Source organism: Haemaphysalis longicornis, unplaced genomic scaffold, assembly GCF_048455015.1.
Source record: "Haemaphysalis longicornis isolate Haplotype H1 unplaced genomic scaffold, Haemaphysalis longicornis Haplotype H1 scaffold_10, whole genome shotgun sequence".
NCBI lineage: Eukaryota > Metazoa > Arthropoda > Arachnida > Ixodida > Ixodidae > Haemaphysalis > Haemaphysalis longicornis.
Window position 1 is genome coordinate 79,699,823 of NW_027526204.1, and position 19,661 is coordinate 79,719,483.

The 19,661-nt window shown below is 45.2% G+C and overlaps 1 protein-coding gene across 1 annotated transcript; it reads right to left on the reverse strand.

Moving 5' to 3' along the window:
* Nucleotides 1-2,000: 2,000 nt before the first annotated feature.
* LOC144158841 (EEF1A lysine methyltransferase 2-like) lies at nucleotides 2,001-13,610 on the reverse strand. The gene is made up of 7 exons (XM_077690005.1): nucleotides 13,488-13,610; nucleotides 13,245-13,310; nucleotides 10,711-10,822; nucleotides 9,363-9,467; nucleotides 6,629-6,701; nucleotides 4,786-4,941; nucleotides 2,001-2,141 (listed from the first exon to the last, which is right to left on the reverse strand). Exons 1-7 carry the CDS (start codon nucleotides 13,550-13,552, stop codon nucleotides 2,029-2,031), a joined length of 690 nt encoding a protein of 229 aa, XP_077546131.1. The 5' UTR covers nucleotides 13,553-13,610; the 3' UTR covers nucleotides 2,001-2,028.
* Nucleotides 13,611-19,661: the final 6,051 nt, after the last annotated feature.

Here is a 19,661-nt window from a genome sequence, read left to right on the forward strand (position 1 = left end):
ACCGCGTTGAACTTTGCATCGACATCAACCCTGACATTCCCATTATGCCCTCCAAATTTAAACTATGTACGTCGTTTCGTTCCTCCAAGACACCACAGAACGTGCATTATAACGTTTCAAGAGGCTTGTAGTTGCACCAACAGCATTTACTCACAACAGACATACAAATGGTCACCAAACTTCTTAATTTTGCTTAACTTCCGCGCAACAGTTGTGTTAATAAAAATGTACATGCAACCAAAAAGTATGGCGAGGGACATCCACAAAGCAAATTACAGTTGCTAGGCTTTAAAGGAGCCATGAAGACAAAATACAAGTTGGGTTCATTAGAACGACTGCTTAATCCCGATAACAATGATACCAATACCATCGCAATCTTCGAACAAATAACGGAGATATTAAAGAAAACGTTTGAAGCAGTCGCGACCCCCTAGCCGATTTCCCGCAACTTTTCTGTGACGTCACAGAACCTTGTTTCTGCGATTAACGGGCCGCCTAACTGACCTGTCGCGACGACACATGACTGGACATCTGTAATGGAGCCTCTAGTTCCATTTGACTGCATCACTCGAATGCTAACGTGCAGTTAACGCACTGAAAATTATGTTTTATTGTTGGCCTGTATGACGTCATTCTTGCTCATAACACGTCACTGTGGCGCAAAATTTGAAAGTTTTTAAATACTTCTTGCTTTTTCTCGTTAAAAAAAAATCTTTTGTGGCTCTAATGAAGCCGAGTGAGATGCAGAATCTTAGTTCTTTCAAATTAAACGAAGTTGTATTTTCTCTTCATGGCTCCTTTTTTTAAGCTCAGTTTTTTGTTTCTTGCCAGGAGTGGCCCCTGCTATCCAATTCTCCTCGACACTCCCACTTCCGCAAGGCAGCACCTGCCCTTGGAACACGCGCACTCGCCATAAAGATAACACCCTGCTTACAAATGTGCACTAAAACTCGCGCTTTATCTCTGCTCTTGACAGCAAGCCGTCCTAGAATAGCGCAAGAGAAAAGTTACGACAGCGGCTGTCGCAGTGCATGCGTCACGATACAGCATGATGAAGCTGCATTTCCGGGAAAAAATTGCCCATCTCCTCTGCCTCAACTTTACTCCCAAAAGGTTTGTCACTTATTTGTGCCGGTTACATCTGGGAAAATACAGTATCCTTGCGTAATGTTCAAAAGCGCCTCGAGAGAAGGCTTGAATAAAAGCTTTGTGACTGGAAGTACTGTCACAGCTTGGACATCTGAGCTAAAAACATTTCTCTGTGATTTTATAAGCAGCAGACACTTCAACCAGATTTGCTTTTATTCACTGCAGTTTCCAAGTACCTTTACAGTTGCAAAGACCACCAGAAGCTGCAATATTCTCCGTAATGAAACAGAAAGCAACAAAAGATCCTTAAGAATTTTTCAGTCTTTTAAGGAAGTACGCAAGCGATCAGTTGCGTGCAGGCAATTAATTCTGCGCCAAGATGTTGAGTGTCTACCCAGTCTTATGGCCAAGTGAATTTACGTGTATGCTAGAGATATTCGTTTCCCTTAATGGACACAACACCACAGAACAAAATAAGACACAAAAAAATGAAGGAAGCTCAGACTAATGCGTAACACTTGAACGTAGCAAAGCTGTACGCAATATTCGACCATCACGAAGGTGCAAGTCCACGATTACACCTAATTTTCTTCTTCGCTGCCGCAACAACCTTTACTCCATCATTGTTGGTAGTTGCTATAGGCTTCTTTCACTGTTTTGGAAGTGATAATCATTGCACATTACCTTGGAAGGGTGTACGCTATGATGTGTCTATCGTTCCACACAAGTGTTGCACCGATTACGGTAAACGCTGAAGTCTTTCTCGTTTACTAATTGTGTTGTCAAAATCAACCCAGCACTGAGCACACATCCTACCTAGAGTTTGACTAAAGCACATGTGCGTTGACTGTAGAGTTTGTAGAATCAGCGACGATTGGTGTTTATGTTGCACTGAAAACGACGCACACACAAAAAGTTTAACGAGTTTATTACAAGTCGTCAGGAGCCTTCAACGCTTGATTTGCGCCTGAAAACCAGCGATGTCACCGAACTGCCTTGGCTTCCACCAAACGAGAACGTTGGGGTTGGAATGCTGTCCAACAGTGTCAGCTCTACACAAGGAAAAAAAAGGCAAGCAGATAAACAGCAGAAAAATTAAACCCAGTTCTACTCAGAGTGAAATCTGCTGAAACATCAGAGCCATGGGCTGTCCTTACGAAAATTTCATTTAGCTTCGGCTTCTTTGCGTAAATTTGCGTGTTAGCTTTGTCTTAGCAGCTAAAAATTGTCATATAATTTGTTTCGGGATACTTTTGATAACACAAGAGTTTAGAGCCCTATTCTGTAATCAAACTCCCTTCGTAGATTTCCAGGCTTCACTGCGCAACAGGCAATGTTGCAAAGCCAGCTTACAAAAACCACGCTTATGCAGAGCCCTTTAAAGTTGGCTTCGCTTCTAAACACCAATGCATTTCTGGGAAGACATTCCTCCAAGTGCAATACAAGCCATCACATGTCAAAGCATGCAGGCCCTGGGACCTTTGTTTATTTTTCGATGAATTTTTTCTATACTGGGAACCGGTTTTTGCTGGGAGGAGAATCCCGCTTTAGATGTAGAGTGACATGACACCAGACAGACTGTCGTTAAGCCCAGCCCTAGAGCAACTCTGCTGTTAAAGAGACAAACAACCGATTTTTGACGAGTACGATTTCGTTATCCCAAATGAAAGGGCATCACTTAAAACACCTCAAACCGAAACGGTTTTGTTGACAGCGCTTAGAACTTTTGAAATCGCAATTTTTAGGTCTACCAGCCACAACGTGTCCCGCTGGTAAAAAGAATGCTGGTAACCGTGACAGTGATACGTGCGTCAACATGCTTTTAACTGCACGCGAGATTAAAGGACACGTTTAGAAACTTGTTCCTGGCTAAAACAACAACAATGTGCAACCTCTCCTATTCCTTCACGCAGTTTTTGAATCACGCGTTGAAATTGATGGCGCCAAGTGGACGCTGTTTCGCGTGGTGTCCCATTTAAACACAAGTCGCCACCTCTCAGACTTGAGAAATTTTAGCTCAAAATTAAAATTATTTCTGCCTGTTCATTTAGAAATTTGTTGCGGTCACACTATAGTATTACAACACAGGCTTTCATATGAACTAGACCAGCATGCACTCCACAAAAAACGGTTGTCTGGCCCCTTAAAATACCTTTGGCAGCTATGCTATCCACCGACCCAAATGCCAACGCTAGCAAGTTTTTAAAAGAAGTTGTGCTTGATGTGTGGTACCGTCTGCTGTTGCTCGTGTGGCTTGTCATTGCTGCAGTAGTTTATAAGCAGTTTAAGTATGAAAAATCTAGGAAACAGTTCACATGACCAAAATACTCGCAGTAATTCACTCTTTCAGCTGCACAGAGAAACAACCAACTGCAGTGGTAAGGTGCAGGGGCAACTTCCATTGTTGTTCTCAAGCTGTATTCAAGTACAGTGCAGTAATCACTGGCTGCTGTTTCATTAGTAAAAATAATTTCAAAGATGTTGCAGACTGTGCTGGCTGGGTGCCACACCACAGCAAGTAACAGCACCATTGTATATTACTCACTTTGCACCACATCTCTAAGGGTCAAAAAAATTACTTTTGTAACAGCATTTCAGCTACCAAATCCTGGCTCACATAACAATAATTTTTAGAAAGTTATAAAGGCATAGTTAAAAGGGAAAGTCGTCCACAAATTTCTACTTCAGTCATCTGCTTTTTATCTGCTGACATTACTTTTTGTTTTTACAGCGACAGCTGGGAGTGACACTTTTGACGAAGCTGGCGCGACACAACACGTAACTCTGTCAATTGAAAGAATCATTACGGTTGCACTTGCTGAAGAATGGGGGTATTCTTAGCTGTTTAGCTTTAGCCTTCTATCACGGGCGTCCTAAAGCATTACACTTTTCTGACAGCCCTCAGAGCTAATGGACAACTTGCCGACATATATGGTCACAAGACGCTGGGTCACTGCTTGGACACAATTATGGCGACTGTTGGGAACGTTGTGGTGTTTGGTCCATGGTCTTCAATACATGTTCCTGGGAAAGCAACTGCCATCTCGTAGTTCCTATGCAAAATGGGCTAAGTTTGGATGCTGTCGCATTCCGGTACAAGTTTGAGTGGGCTGCAATGTAGCGCTTATGCATGGTTGAAACAGCCATGTAGTCAGAGGATACGGATACTGCCGTCATGGAACTATTGCCATTACGTATAATATGAAAAAAAAAATTGGCTACATTAAAATGTTATTCTTCACGTATTGTTCTTTGTTCGTGCATCAATATTACGTTGCAAGTTGGCTGGCAACCTGTCAGCTCTGTCATAAGTAAAAGCTTCCAAAACAGACACAAGTATTGCAATATTGCAACTGCAGGAGCCTGAACACGTAAGAAAGTTAAAAAGCATGCTTCACAAAAGCATGCTTCACTTGAGCAATTACTCGACCGAGGCAGTGTTTGGGATGATGTGGTTTCAGAGCAACTCATCCTTCACTTGCACACTTCCCTACTTAAATCCACTTTTCATGCCCATTGAGATTCTTGCACCCTCTTTGCTCTGCCTGCTTGCTCATTTTATCTTCGCTTCGCTCCCTTGCTCGTAGTCCTAGGATTACAAAATGTATCCTTTAAAGCTGCTTCCTAGCGCTACGCCAGTGCGTTGGCTTCCACATTGGCAAAGAAATGCGGAGAAGACGCAAAACAAGTACCAACCTGGCTTGAAATGTTCCGTCAGCTCCTGCCGTGTCCAGTTGCACGACACTATGACTAGACACCCTTCAGCTGACAGGAGCCGGGTAGCAACTTGTAGGTAACGTTTCCGCTTCGTGGCTGGGTCGTCAGGACACAGGCTGATTGCGTCGTACGTTCCTGTAAAATGAGGGGCCAGCAGTGCTGATGTGGCTTGGCTTGGCTAGAAACGGCTTTGCCATAATGAACACCCGCAAGTTGTTCTGACAGGAGAATTGAAGAATTGAAGAATTGGAGAATTGTTCAGGAAGAATTGAACAATGTCAGTTTTCGTCTCCTCAGTAATGGGGAATCAGTTGCATAATGCTTCTTCAGGATCAACAGGAACAAAATGCTGGTTAAATTATTTACCCGGATAACTAAAAATTCTGCACGTGATACGTGAAATGCATACTGTACTCAAGCATGCAATAGAGTTTATTTCGGTTGCGGTTCACCACCGTGCGAGGCATTGCCTGCTCTTGCTAATTATTCGCACCAAGAGTTTGAAAATTGTTCGTCACAGGAAGCGTGCTACGGCTCTTGGCAACACCCCTTGCGAGGAAAGGCAGAATATAAATTACGCCATACATGACTGTAATGAGAACTAAAAATAAATTTTGTTTCGTTTCATGCATTCCAATTCCTCAGTAAATGGTGTATCGGTCCCAATGTTAAGATTAGTGATGCACATGTTACTGGTATGCGTGTATAAAATAACGCCTGCGAGTAGTACCTACTTTTCTTTTAATTATTTTATTAATTGGCCATAACTGAGTGATTTGCTTACAAACCACTCTAGGGAAAAAAAAAAACAACCTTGGACGGCAAAAAAAAAGCACAACGTACCCACACTGCTCCCATCGGTGTGAGTCACAGCTTGTATAAAGCATTCAAAGTTATACCAGAGTGAGTTTCAACCAATTAGAACTGTAGATACTAACAGAATAATGTATGCTACAGTTTACAGAATAATGTATGCTACAGTTTACAGCTCACAAGACCTTGACGCTTGCCGGCTAGATAAAGGGTTGCCACTTCACATTCCCATGAGCCTTGTACACCTCAATAAGCCCTTGTGCACAGAGCTCAGGCAGAATTAAAACAAGGAACATGACATCCCAAACATAAACATGGCACAAAATATGGACAGATGCAATTGTTTCTCAGTCTTTACGTAGTTCCCATTACCTCCGCCTCACAAAATTTCATACACAAAAAAAGGGGGGAAAAAATGCCCCACATCCCCAAAAACAGCTAAATTCAGGGGGAAAATATTAATAATAATTGATATCGCACGATCTGTGTAAGGTAGTTAAAAGTTTCTTTGCACTGATAACTTGCAGCATTTTATCCACCATGTATCAGCGGCGGATTCAGGCCATTCAATGCCCCCAAACCATCATTCAGTTTCAATCGGGGTTTTATTGACCTTAGACAGAAATTAACAGGACATTCTTATTTTTTATGCTTGTATTCAATCTCTTACACCAAACAACAGCGCTGTGTCTACTTTACATTGTGGAGAACGTTGACGTGCAGAAGGCATTATGGGCCCCTTGTTATTTACGTTAAATTTGGTTGTGCTGCCCACTACATGCAAAAACAGACCAGCTTTTTCGAAGCTGTAACACCACAAACCTTGACTATAGCCCACTTAAGACAGGTGCACTGGACCCTCATTGCTGTATAAGTCAAGCTAAATCATTATGCGACGATTGCTAATTAGCGATTGATAATTAGATGTAAATTGGGATATACAATCAGAAAGAAATAAAACGCTTCACTGATGCTGACTTTGCTCAGTGAAGAGAAGGAATTTGCATACCTTTGTCCAGGACAAAGTCGTACTTTCTTGAAAAGAAAGGGCTTGAGGGCTCTTCTTCAAGGATGTCGCCGACCTTCCAAAAGAAATGTTACATTGGCTTGAATAATTCGCAAACAGGTCTGAGTTTCTATTGGCGTACCTCTCCACTTTACTTATTTTTTCTTTGTTTTTCACGCCTGTCTTCATGATAAAATTGACTTCCATTTTGTGGCTTCAGTGTGAAACACGAAATTCACGAGCGTCACAAATTTCTCATAGTTGCTGCATTCATCCCTTGAAAGGGACATGACAGCCCTTACGCATCTTGTGTCATTTAGGTCATGATCATGGGTCAGGATTCTCTTCAGCAGAAGAAATTTACACTTATGTTACAGTATACTGCAAATAATGTTTGCTTCAAATCAATACAGGTGTAATTTGTGGCATCATCAGTTTAGTTTAAAAAAAGAAAGCCCTGATGACAACATATACAGTTGCTTTATTTTTAGTGTTCTGCCTTTCATTTTAATGTTCTGACTCCATTCTTGTTTGACATAAAAAAAATGCTGCTGTCATTGCGTAAATTTGTGCTCAACAGCAATTTTTATTTTCCCGGCTTTTCTCTCGGCGATTTGTACCATAATAGGAAAACCAGCCAATAAAATAACCAGTTAGTAGTAGGGTAGCTCCATTCCAACAGACTCTGGAATTAACAACACCTGGAGCTACAGACTTAACCAGTTAAACACGGTAAAGCTTTATATCATACATTTCTTATATAACAGCAGCACCAGAATTGGTTCTTTTTTTTATTTAGGCGATGAAGACCTTGCTAGGAAGACCATTAAGCTGTAATTCGACAGTTTCAGCTTAATAAAACAGTCAATGCTTACGACAAGACGGGTCGTTAAAGCCCGCTGCTTAGCAAGTCCCTACAAGCAAATCGTAACACTGTTACAAAAGCCACACAGAGATGGTGCCACATTCCTGGAGCTTTAGCAAGGCTGTGGGAGGCTGCTGTTACGGAGCACCTCCATCGAAGATTGGTCGGTGTGCGATTTTTTTTACCGTAGCCATTCATTATTTTCCCTTAGAAATACAGCACTATTCTGATTTTCACTATGGTTTTCAAGCTCATAATTTAATTCGCAGCTGCCTTTGTCGGCATCAGCCAATCAGGGCTTGGCATCTACGAAATCACGGGAAGGGGGGGGGGGAAGAATTCCAGTGCATTCAATTTTGTTTCAAAGACTGTGCATGTTGGCGAAATGTTCATGCTACTCAGTCAACAGAGCGAGCGATAGAACAGTGCAGGACAACAGAGTGGAGAGTGGGTTGCCAGAAGTCGAAGCGTGGCTTGCCGGCTGCCTCGATGGGTGCCATGGGTGCCACTGCTAGTAAGCTTTGTAGAATGCACTAGGTGGCAACAAAAGAGGAAAGAGGAAATGACAGCGACAAAATATTGATGCTAGTGGGCAACGAAAGGAGCGACAGGCAGCCAATGTCACTGCTCAAACATTATCATTGAGACGGTTAAGATGCAAAGCACAGTTGGCTAGGCGTACGAGGAGCGTGCGAGAAACGCTGTGTTGCGGACTTTTTAAGCTGGAGCAACGTGTGGGCATTAAGCCAGAACTCAAGCTAGCGAGGGAGAGGGGTGAGATGCTCGCGCATTCTTGAAGACCCACCACAGGATCTTCAATTATTTTGTCACTCCAACGTGGTAAGTACAAACTTGTACATCAATTTCACTGTCCCTTTAAGTATCAATTTTTCGCGTATTCTTATTGAATAAATATCCGGCATTAAAAAACAAATTAGCAAACAAAAATATTTTTAAAATTTGGCTGATGATTACGGTGCTCCCTAATGCAAAATTTGTGTGCATGGCGAACTGCAGTCATCTGGCTGACGTGCGTACCTGTTGATTCTCATGAAGTGATCGCCAAATCAATGAACGCACGAAGCTGCATGACATACTCAGGCATTGCCTCGTAAAGCGCCGCCGCGGGAGACCATGTCTCATGCCCTTCCCCATTCTCTCATCCTTCGCTTTCCTGCTCACTCTATCTTCGGTGGCTTGTTCGTTCTCTCGGTTATCTCGTCACCGCCAGAGAGAATGTCTCACGCTGCCTTGACATACCGCCCTCCCCCTCACTCTTCTGCCATACTTTCCTTCTCAATTTTCCTGCTTGTTCTATCACGTTTGTCTCTGGTGTCCCCTTGATTCGCTCAGTTACGAGGGACGACGGCGCCGCGGAAACGCAGGAGCGGGCGCTCAAGTGCTGCACACTAAAGTGACCCCTTACAGACATTTTGTACCCTCAGAATAACAAAAGAAAATGAACGCAGTTGAAACCTACAAATCGAAATGCATGTTATTATTCGTGATGGTGATTCAAGGGTTTAACGCGCCGACGCAACGCAGGCGATGAGGCGCGCCGTAGTGGAGGGCTCCGGATTAATCTTGACCACCTGGTGATCTTTAACGTGCGCCAAAATCTCGTACACATGGGCATTTCTGCTTTTCGCATCCATCAGAAAAGTGACTGGCGTGGCCGGGAATCGAACCCGCGACCTCGTGCTCAGCAGCACAACGCCTTAGCCACTGAGCCACCGCGGCGGGTGTGTTATTATTTGTCTTCAGTTAACATGGCTACTTGGCTCCTCTGTGACTAAATACAGGGACTATAGCCAAAGCATGGCTCGACTTCTCGTTCACCGGATAAAATAGTCCCCCCAAAAAAACACTCACCTCAAACACGACAGACACTGCCTCCTTAGCTGCCAGCTCTCTTGCAAGCGTGACTGCGCCCTCAACATAGTCGACTCCAGTCAAGTTGGCAAAGCCCTCTTTGGCCTAGAATGGGTGCAAGAGGTACCAGTGCATGCGCCAAGGAAAGCCCTAGGAATAACACCAAGTGGGTAAGTTTGTTCGAGCTAGATGATTATTGCGAATACCGAGAGGACTGTTGCAGCACACCGCCTGAGTGGTTGGTTCTCTTCTGTTTTTGTTTTTTTTTTTTTCAACCACAGATTGCTGCACTATTTTTTTCCTTTATTGTTTCTTTTCGTACAGAAAGGGGAGCAGAGGCTAAAGACTTGAAGCCTGTCTAGGGCCCCTGCTCCTGGTGGCAGGTAGCGTGCGGGCACAGTAGATTATATTGCACACTTGCAGTCGAGTGTACAAAAAGAAAAAAAGCAACGAAAAACAAACAAAAACAAGAAAACAACCCAAAAAACTGCAGAGAATGCATTTTCAGTCATGCTCTTCAAACGCTCAATGTGCGACTACTTTGCACGAAGCAAAAGAATACAGAACGAAATTTTCACACAGGATATGGTATCACAACACTCAAGAGTTTTTCCGAGCAGTGCAAGGAGTGAACGGACAACCAAATGCACCCGAAACAGAGACCAATCAGTAAATCAATATTCTGCCGCATTCCTGCCTTGGTGGTCGTGACAATTACAACAACATTGCTGCCTTTTGGCTGCTAGAACTGGGTCACTTTCAGCCAAGCTCATCCTCTCCGTAGCACTGACAAGTTTTCGCAATTCCCACAAGAAATACACGATCAGGACGGTCCTCATCCCGGATCGCACCGCAGCATCTAAAGAGTTGCAAACAATGTGCGGGAGAGGAAAGGAAACAAGCCTCCTTTCTGATGCATGATAACTCAGTTAATGCTAATTGCATTAATAAAGTCCTTGCAGCGGAAAACAATTCCAAGTGTTTTGTGCATGATCACACGTGCTCCATAGAATTTGATGTATTGTAGGGATGAACGCGCTGACGCTACACAGGCAATGAGGCGCACTGTAGTGAAGGGTTCCGGATTAATTTTGACCACCTGGGGATCTTTGACGTGCGCCGGAATCTTGAACACATGGGCGTTTTTGCTTTTTGCCTCATTCAGAAAAGCGACCGCCGCAGCCGGGAATCAAACCCACATCCTTGTGCTCAGCAGCTCAACGTTATAGCCACTGAGCCACCGCGGTGGGTATAGCATCAGTACAGGGTGTTTCAGAACCACCGTTACTTATGCAGGCAGTTCGAAACGTTGACATGAGAACGGCAGAACTACGCTGCAGTAACCCACCAGTTGTATGAGAAGGTGCCCGTTTCCGCAGCCAACGTCCAAAACAAAGTCTGTCTTCTCGGCATGCCCCAGCATCCATTTGATGATTCGTCGCTCATTCTGGCTCCCAAACCTGAAACAGTATTACCAGCGTTACCTTCCAAAAAAAAAAAAATATTACACCCAGCTCCACCCAGTGCGAAATGTGCTGAAACCGCGCAGCTACGGTTCTCTTGTGTCAACTCGAATGCCAACGGGCGCTCACCTTAGAACGGCAGCCCTGTCGCAGAGCAAATTCTATGGTTCGCGAAAAAGAATTGTTGGAGGAATGCCTGCTCGGCACCACGCGCATGACTTCAAGGGCATGGCACGAGGCGCGGGGCTGGAGAGCTTTATTCTCTTCACTACGCTACACGTGCGGCTGTAGCAGATTGCCCCACATCCTCCCTTTTCAAGGAAGGTTACTGCTTGGACTCTGACGGAGCCGCCTCTCTGGACCGGCTCGCCGCTGCATGGTTCCAGGTTGGCCGCCTCAGGCGAAGCGATGGTATGGACTTGGTGTCGTGCCGCTTCTCGTCCTTGTCGCCCTGGTGAAAGCTGTCGTCTCCACTCTTGTCGTCGTTGCTTTTTCTGCAAGCGTACCCTCACTTCTGCTTCTTGGCCGTCGCTGTGGGGTGCGGCAGGAGAACCACGGTCGATGCGGACAGCGACTCGTTGCTCGGGGTGTAGTCTGAAAACTGCTTCATATGTGATGGTCTGTGCTGCTGCTCTGATGCTCTGTGCTGCTGCGCTATGGATGCCCCTCGCACGGCGGCACGGGCCTCTTCACTATTTTCTAGCAGACAGTTGAGAAATGGCCCTTTTTCCCGCACTTCTGGCAGACGCAGTCTTTGGAAGGACAGATGGCCCTCGCGTGATGCTCTCTGCCACACCAGCCACATGATTTCTTGAAGCCCCTCGGGTGGTGTGTGGTTGGGGGTGGCGTTGCAACTGTGTCTTTAGCGGGTCTACTCTGCCGTACTTTCAGAGCGTCGAGGTTGACTGCTTTCTTTGGCGTGCTCGATAAGAGTTCTGCCTGCTGCTGTTGGACTGCTTCATTCTGACGAGCGATAGTTAAAGCCTTCATTAGGTCTAGGCTGGGGTCAAGCTGCAGAGTTTCCGACAGTTTATGGTTCTTGAGGCCCACGACAAGTCTGTCTCGAATTAACTCTTCGCGGAGCTCCCCGTAGTTACAAGAATCTGCTAGTGCATGTAGGGCTGTTGCGAAATCTTCGATGGACTCACCATCCAGCTGGACTCGGGTGTTGAATTTCGCCCGCTCGTAGATGATGTTTCACCGAGGTATGAAGTAGTCCTCGAAGCCCTTAAGCAGTGCGTCTAAGTTCTTCTGCTCGTCAGTGGTCAGCCTGAAGGTATTAAAGATGTCCTCTGCCTGGGGTCCCATGAGGTAGACCAGTGCATCCACCTGGCAGTCTTTGGGTCGATCGCTGAGCCCTGAAGCAGCCTGGTAGCGGAGGAAACGTCTCTTCCATTGGGGCCAGTCTGACGGTGAGAAGGTGAACGGGTCAGGTGCCGTGATCTGGAACGAGGCAGCGCTGCCGTTCTTGTTGGCTATCTAAGATGAGTTGCTCGCGAAGGTCGCAGGCAGGTCTGTAGTCGAGGGAAGGCCCGTAGATGAGGCAGAAGCGGCTTCAGAATGAGGGTTGGTTGGGTGTGCTGACGTGTCGTTCCGGCTGAGAGCAGAGGTCAGCACATCCCACTTCTGACACCATGTTGGAAGGAATGCCTGCCCGGCACCACGCACATGACATCAAGGGCATGGCGCAAGGCGCGGGGCGGGAGAGCTTTATTCTCTTCACTACGCTACACGTGCGGGTGTAGCAGACTGTCCCACAAGAATCAGCTGCTAAACGTCAGCTGCGGGAGCCTTTCTCCCTTCTCCCTCCCCTAGCGGCAGGGAGAGGAACCCGCCCATGCAAACCACTGCGCCCTCTATCAGTCGTCTGGGAACCTGCTCCTGCCCCTGCGTGACGCATGACCTACAGCAGACGGACGAAAAAGCTTGACCAACAACAGCTCCACTGTTAAAGACACGGGCGATTTGCTCGGCAAGATAAAGCACCGCAGAAAATCCGGGGCCTGAGATCAGTGTGTGGGGCTACTAACGGTCACACATCCGAATCTAAATTCGGCAAACCTTTTTTAACTGAAAAGAACCGGATGGGGGAAATTTGCATGTGCGTCCACCAAACACATGACGTTCGTGGACGCGTTGTGGCTAAAGCGGGCTTTACCTGCTGAATGCGCACCACTAATTTTACAACGGGAGCGTACACTAGGGGCCTTTGACCGATCATTGTGGCATGAATGCGACAAAACAGCTGTTAGCTGACCTTTAGTTAGTACAAATTGTTGCGTTATTTTGCGATTCTTCGGGCGCTTCAATTACGGTTGATATGCGCAGTGGCAACGTAGGTGGCGATGCTACGGCCGTGTTAGTGGACACTTGTGCAACAAGAACTCAGCAGAAAGTTACGATATGCAGTGATGCTTACCACACTTCGCCCACGTCGCCGTGATCTGTGAAGTTGTTGAGCTCATTGTGATATGTTTTCTCCCAGCTGAAACAGAGGCATCAGAATAAACGTCGCCGCAATTCTTTTCGGGATCGCCCAAACGATTGCAGTGACTGCAAAATAATCAATAACATGAAACGCGGTGAATTTAACAGGTTTTGAAGCTACACCGTATGCAAATAGGCAGGAAAACAAAAAAAAAAACCCTGACAACGTCCTTACTAAGTTTTTGTTCCGAGTTCTGAAGGGTTGAGCTCACCACACGTTTCGTCTGTGGGCGCCGCCATGTTTAAAGAAACCGGGCCGACTACCCCGTCATCTGCCGGCCTCTAGCCTCGCGAAAAAATTGGCAGCGTCTTCTGCCACGCGCGTGGCAGCAGCCACGCCCCCCTGGCAACGGCTGCTGCCACGCGTGACGTCATAATGACGTCATAACATTAATAATTGTCATTATTTTGTGTAGTGTAGTCCGAAATACACATTTTTTTATTTGCAGTACAAAATAACGCACCATTGAACTGCTAAAACTTTTCTAAACAAACAATTTTTGTTCTTGCGGGAGCAGCCGGCGATGCTGCTGCTGCTGCCAGCTGCCGTATCGCGCACATGGAGTCGCGTATCCGAAAGCGTGACGAAGCTCCGGTTTTCTCGGGCCGACAACGTAGATAAACCGGAGTTCATATTGTTAGAAGCACTATCTGAAAACGTGAGAAAGTTGCTTGTGATTATGTATTGCGTGGGGACCCAGCCAGCCTTTCCAGACCGCAGCAAAATAGCCGCTCTCGAGTAATGTTGACCTGTGACCGCTTGGTTATGCTTGGTGTACGCCGATGGTACCTGCGTACAGTTTCAGCGTACGTGAGACGACATCGCACAGCCGACTGGCCTCGTTCGAACAAGCTACGTTCCACACAAGAAAAGACACCGTCCGAGCGTAATTCTGTGAACCTTCCGACGCATGTCGGCGCGGCGGCATCTGCTATCAACAGTTTGCACCACGGCAAGTCCAGAATGCTTAAATGGGCGACCTGAAATCGCGGTGTGTGTTCTCGAAATGAAGACAACTTAGCAGCGCCAAAAGATAATCAGAATTTACAGTGCCGAGGACGAAGGGTAGTGGCGGCAACCGTTTTTTACTAGGCACATGTGCGCATTACAATTACAGACAATTGCGCCGAGAATAGGAAAGGTAATCTTTGGTGTCCCCACACATGTACCACGTACGTACCACTACAGTAGATCTCCTCTTCTGAAATATTAGCAAGGAAAACTCGAAAATCGGGAAGTTCTTATTTTCTAGTGGGCGAAATTGTAGCTTAAAATTTGTTTTACACCCACGATACGTTTTATGAGCAGAAAAGTCTTGTGAGCATGCGCCACAAGGATCATAATTGCGTGATATTCAGCGCTTAAAAAGATTTCCTAGTAGAAACCAAATATTTCGTAGTAGGATACATGATTCTACAAGTTTAGGACCTGCGACCTTCAAAAGGTAGACTAGCTAGACGCTTCATCTCATAGCCACTGCACTGGTATAACTTTCACGTCTCACTGTACCGTGGTGTACGCTATGTTGGCCAGACTTGACTGAGTCCCTCATGCAAAGGAAGTTAATTCAGGACACACACCCAGACGATAGGGTCAGAGAAGAGGCTGTAGAGACGGCAATAGGAAGGGTATACGCTTGGCCGGCCATCATGTCTAATACACCTACATGCACTCCAGCATATGAAAACCTATGGGTTCTGCACAGGCTCAATAAGCAACGTCAAAGAGAATCTTAAGATGTGCCTGTAACGTGAAAGCATCTACGGATTGTTTGTGTAAACAGGTATAAGCAGCGAGCATACTGCAAATGTAATTGATAGGCAAACGTCAAGGCTATCATGGGGCGAATTTAACAAAAAGAAATGGTGCAAAAGATCCCAATTTCAAACTACATTGATGTTATATGTGCATGCCCTATAAACACAGTCATCAGTATGTTAACTGTACGTAAACACTCAAGTGATATGATCAAACGGAACTAGAGGCCCCACTGCAATCGCCAAGTTATGTTTCTTTGCAGTGGAATAGGTCGGTATCTGTTAGTCGCACAAACAAGATTCTCTGATGGCATGGAGAAATAGCTGGAAAGTGGCTATGGAGCTCCAGCTGCTTTACACATTTTCTGTAATGCCAGTTATTTGTTTGAAGTTTGCAATAAAATTGATCTCATTTGTTAGTCTTTTTAATTAATGAACGAAACTTTTCATGGCCACAAAACAGTGGTCGATAAACATGCTCACTTTCTTTGGTGGCTTGTAACGATTCACTAGAATTTCACATGGCCAACCCAAGGAATCCATGGCTCGTACACTGCAGGGTAGTGCTAGTCTCCAAAAACATTTGCCAGGACGACTGGAAACTAGTGCGGCCCATAGGCTCCATAGGTGGAAACCAGTAGCCCACCCACAGCGCCATAAAACAGCTAATGAATGGAGTGAGTCTCTGCTAAATATTAAGCAGGTTCAAAGGGTAGGTTCACATTGATAGATTTTGTGCCATCGTTCACTGTGCGTAGATTAACTATTTAACGGGCACAATAGTCATTTTTGTTATTTCGGACAGTTGAAGGGTTGCCTAAATGTTCTTTAACAAAACAAAAAGTGAAAGCTCTCAGGGATTTTAAAAACATTGTTTAGCCTCTCCAGCAATTGTCCCAGCCTGAAGGAACTCAGCTGATAGTTGGTGCCGACTGTCGTCCTCGCTTGCTAGCTCCCTGACCAAGCACATGAATGCAGTGACTAAGAAAGATGGTGACCAAAGTGAGAAGAGAACGTGGATCCCATACAACAGCCCTTGATCATCTAAACACCAGAAAAAAGCGCCGATGACTCACAGGCCACGACTAGGGCGTTAAAATACCTTTTGACATACATTTACAGGGCATTTACAACCTTTTATCAAAAAAATCTTGATTACACACAGTCCCTCCATGGAAGGGGTTTGTTTCTGACAAGGTCGTTGAAATTTGTTATTAGTGACAACATAAACTCATCATTGGTCCCTTTCATTCAGCACACTTCCGGGCTTCGTTTTAAAAACCCTGCTGTTTCTATTTCACGTATAAATGAACTGCTTATGCAATATTCTCTTATTTACCTATGTTCGAAGTAAACTGTGTTATACCGTAAAATGTGATGTGCCGAGCGCATGCAGGTGTAACATTCTTCAATGGGACATGCAGAACATGAAGCTCAGTGCTGATAAACTTAAATCAGGGAAAATAAAGCTTCCCATGTTGCTTCTTTATTTTTGTAACTATTCTCTCTACCAAATACCTTGGTGGTAAACTCAACTAAGCTCACCTTTTCCCTAGGCCTTTATAATTGTTTTGCTCTGCAATTATACATTCTCAGCTGGAGCATGCCTGCTGAATTCAGGCCCCAACCACGCTTTACTATTTCTCAATTGCAGCTGTATGAAATGTTGCTCTCTAGGTTTTGCCAATGATTTCCAACAGGCCATTTAATTGGTGTCAGAACCATTTTATACCTTTAATTGCTATTTATAGCAAACAGTATTATATCATTTTTCATAACACATTTTGTTGTAACCTCATTCAATGATTTTGTTACCCCGCCAGCCTGGTTCATAAATCTTTACGTGAACATGCCCGTCTTGCAGCTAATCTGCATTAACAGACACCACACATTTTGGCTTTCCAGCGTAGCTTTGGTGTCCGCAAAAAGGAATCTTTTTCATGCTCTAGGTGTGTTTTCTATTAAGAGTGGCCTGGCAAGGGTAGTGTGAGATGGGGTCTACAATCCCCCTCACAAAGAAATCACTGATCATCGATCTCCAACAAGTCATCTCTAACGATTAAGTGATCACCTCCCCCTCCTCCCTTCTTCCCCTTCCCCAACTACGGCCACGTGGCCTCCCCCATCTTAATAAATGTCATTCATTCATTCATTTCTTGGCTCCTCTGCAGCGCTTTGTAGAAAAAGATCACTTGCTGGTTTGGCTTTCCCGCAGGGCTCTAGTGTAGTGCAAGAAAGTATCGCGTGCTTATTCCTTTTTTGTTGGGGTTTTAATGCTGTGCATCTTCCAGAAGAACCCTGGCATTTTGTTTAGAAATGGAACTTCACAGCACAAACAGTGCAGAGAAAGTAGAGCTACTCACTTTTTGCATAGACACGGAAGTTTGGCAGATCACTTGTCATTGACAAGCAAGTGTTTTGATTTCTGGCTTAAGGTGCAACGCTGGGATAGTTTACTAGCTGGGGGGAAAAAACACAGCACTGATAAACGGTACTGAAGTACTAGGAAAGGTGCCGTGATCAACATGGTTTCCATGTGTTGGCAGCTTTTTGGTCCAGTGTTTTTCATGAATATTTGCCAGGGGGCCTTAACATGGCCTGCTTTTGTGTAACAAAAATGTCAACAGTGAAGCACTTATCAATGCTCACATGCTGCTCATTGATACCAGAGCAAAAGTACGTTCAGCAGTCATTTTATTGTTAAAGCCACCCATGATCCATACACCTTCCAGCTGTACTGCAACTTTCACAAACACCGACAGACATTCACATCTACGCACGTGGCCTTGGCTCCAGTTCTTGCACAAGGAATTAAGAAGTACTCTTGGGAGTGGGCAATGTCACGCTCGACACCAACCATTACCCCGAAGTTGTACTTGATGAACTATTTTTTACGCCTGTTGGCTTAAAGGATTGTTTAAGTGCCCGTTTTGTGGAAGAAAAAGAAACAGCTAATGGGCACACAACACACAACCCGTGAATGTGTTTTCTAGCAGCTGGCTTCTGACGAGACTTGCATCATTGTTGGGACATTTTATAAAGCCCCTTACCACTAAGTAAATTCACTTGAGCAATTTTCCAAAACAGTTTACACAGTGCGGAGTTAAAAAGCAATAGAATGTGAAACGTCCCCTCACAATTGGAAACTCTTCCTGTTCACTACCCCAAAGGCTTTGACAGTAGACGCTTAAGCACGCTTCACCAGTTGCGAATACAAGCATTAGTGTCAAGTTGAACTCCGCAGAGTGCTTGGGATGGGCATATAGATGTCACAGCCACTTGGAATTTGTGCAGACTGCAAGCCTCCGAGATAAGCTCTCATCATCATTAGCCCATCCTGCTGAGAGTGAATGAAAGTATTGTGCCTGGTTATGTTCAATTCCAACCAAGCCAAACACAAGAGTAAAGAAGGAACGAGCCTATCAAAATACATACTCAAAGCAGACGCAGGAGGAAGTTCTGTTGCCTAACCAGGTTAGAGGAGGCGAAAGGTACTGGAGCGAAGGAAAGGGAAATAAAAGCCAAGCAGTAATTTTAAGCCTTGCCTATCATTTCATTAAGACTTCCTAAGTTGAAAGCACAATGGTACTAAGCAACAAATCTGAGCATAGATGAACAATAACTGAATTGTCACTTGTTAACCTTATGCACACCAGACTTTTAAAGGACTATTAGCAGAAGTTCCAAACTTGGCTCACACGGCGATCTTATCGGCTGCACTTCTCCCATGCTTGCACAGTTGGAGCTTGAGCCTCCTTGCACAAGAAGCCAGCCAGTCAGCGAATGGTTTCAGTGGTATCTTGAATAGATGTATCTTTGGACGGGCAGTTGGGCTCCACCCACGGAAGTGCAACTGCGCTCCCTGCACGGATTCTGCAGCGCTACGTGCACAGATCGTTTCTGTGGAATAGTCAGGATACATTTCTCGGCGACAGTACTACTGCCCCGGGGGAAAAATTGCAGAAGCTACATGCGAGATCGGATTGCGTTCGATGATGCCGTGCGCTACCTGACGACACTCGATTCGTGCACACGCTGACACTACGTCGCTCGCTACGGCGCGACGCGATGGAAAATACTGATCCCTACGTTTTATAATTGAGCCACCACTCCAGAATCAGAACACAAGGCTTGGCATGGAAGAAGCGAGGCACAAGTAGACAACAAATGCAGGCGCGTAAAGCAAATAGCACGCGAACTGCAAAACAACGTGAAGCTTACAAAATATTAAACGACAACAGTACAGTTCTAGGAGCATGTAAAAAGCGGGGCGAAGCAGCGTGCAGAAAACAATGCGTTAGGCTTACCAAGACGTGCAACAGCAAGTTCACAAAAAATACCCAATCTAAATAATTACAAGCACACCTCCCAACAAGAAAAAAGCGCCGCGAGGCAGCTGCTGTACAGGGAGATAAGGACGTAACGATGCGTCAGGCCTGCCATTCGAATTACGGGCGGAGAACATCGGGACACAAGACGCGAACACCCGGCTGCCGTCGTCAACACAAAAAAGTGGCATGATCAAATGACGTAAATATGACGTTTGTTTTGTGACGTCACAGGAAGTCACGTGATTACTTTAGCTTGACGT

Bases quoted from the DNA above. Each gene is read 5' to 3' on its own strand.
- LOC144158841 (XM_077690005.1), bottom strand. From the start codon at position 13,552: ATGGCGGCGCCCACAGACGAAACGTGTGGTGAGCTCAACCCTTCAGAA. The intron at 13,311-13,487 runs GTAAGGACGTTG...CCTCTGTTTCAG, and splicing joins GAACTCGGAACAAAAACTTA to CTGGGAGAAAACATATCACA. The intron at 9,468-10,710 runs GTGGGTTACTGC...CACCCATTCTAG, and splicing joins GGCACCTTCTCATACAACTG to GCCAAAGAGGGCTTTGCCAA.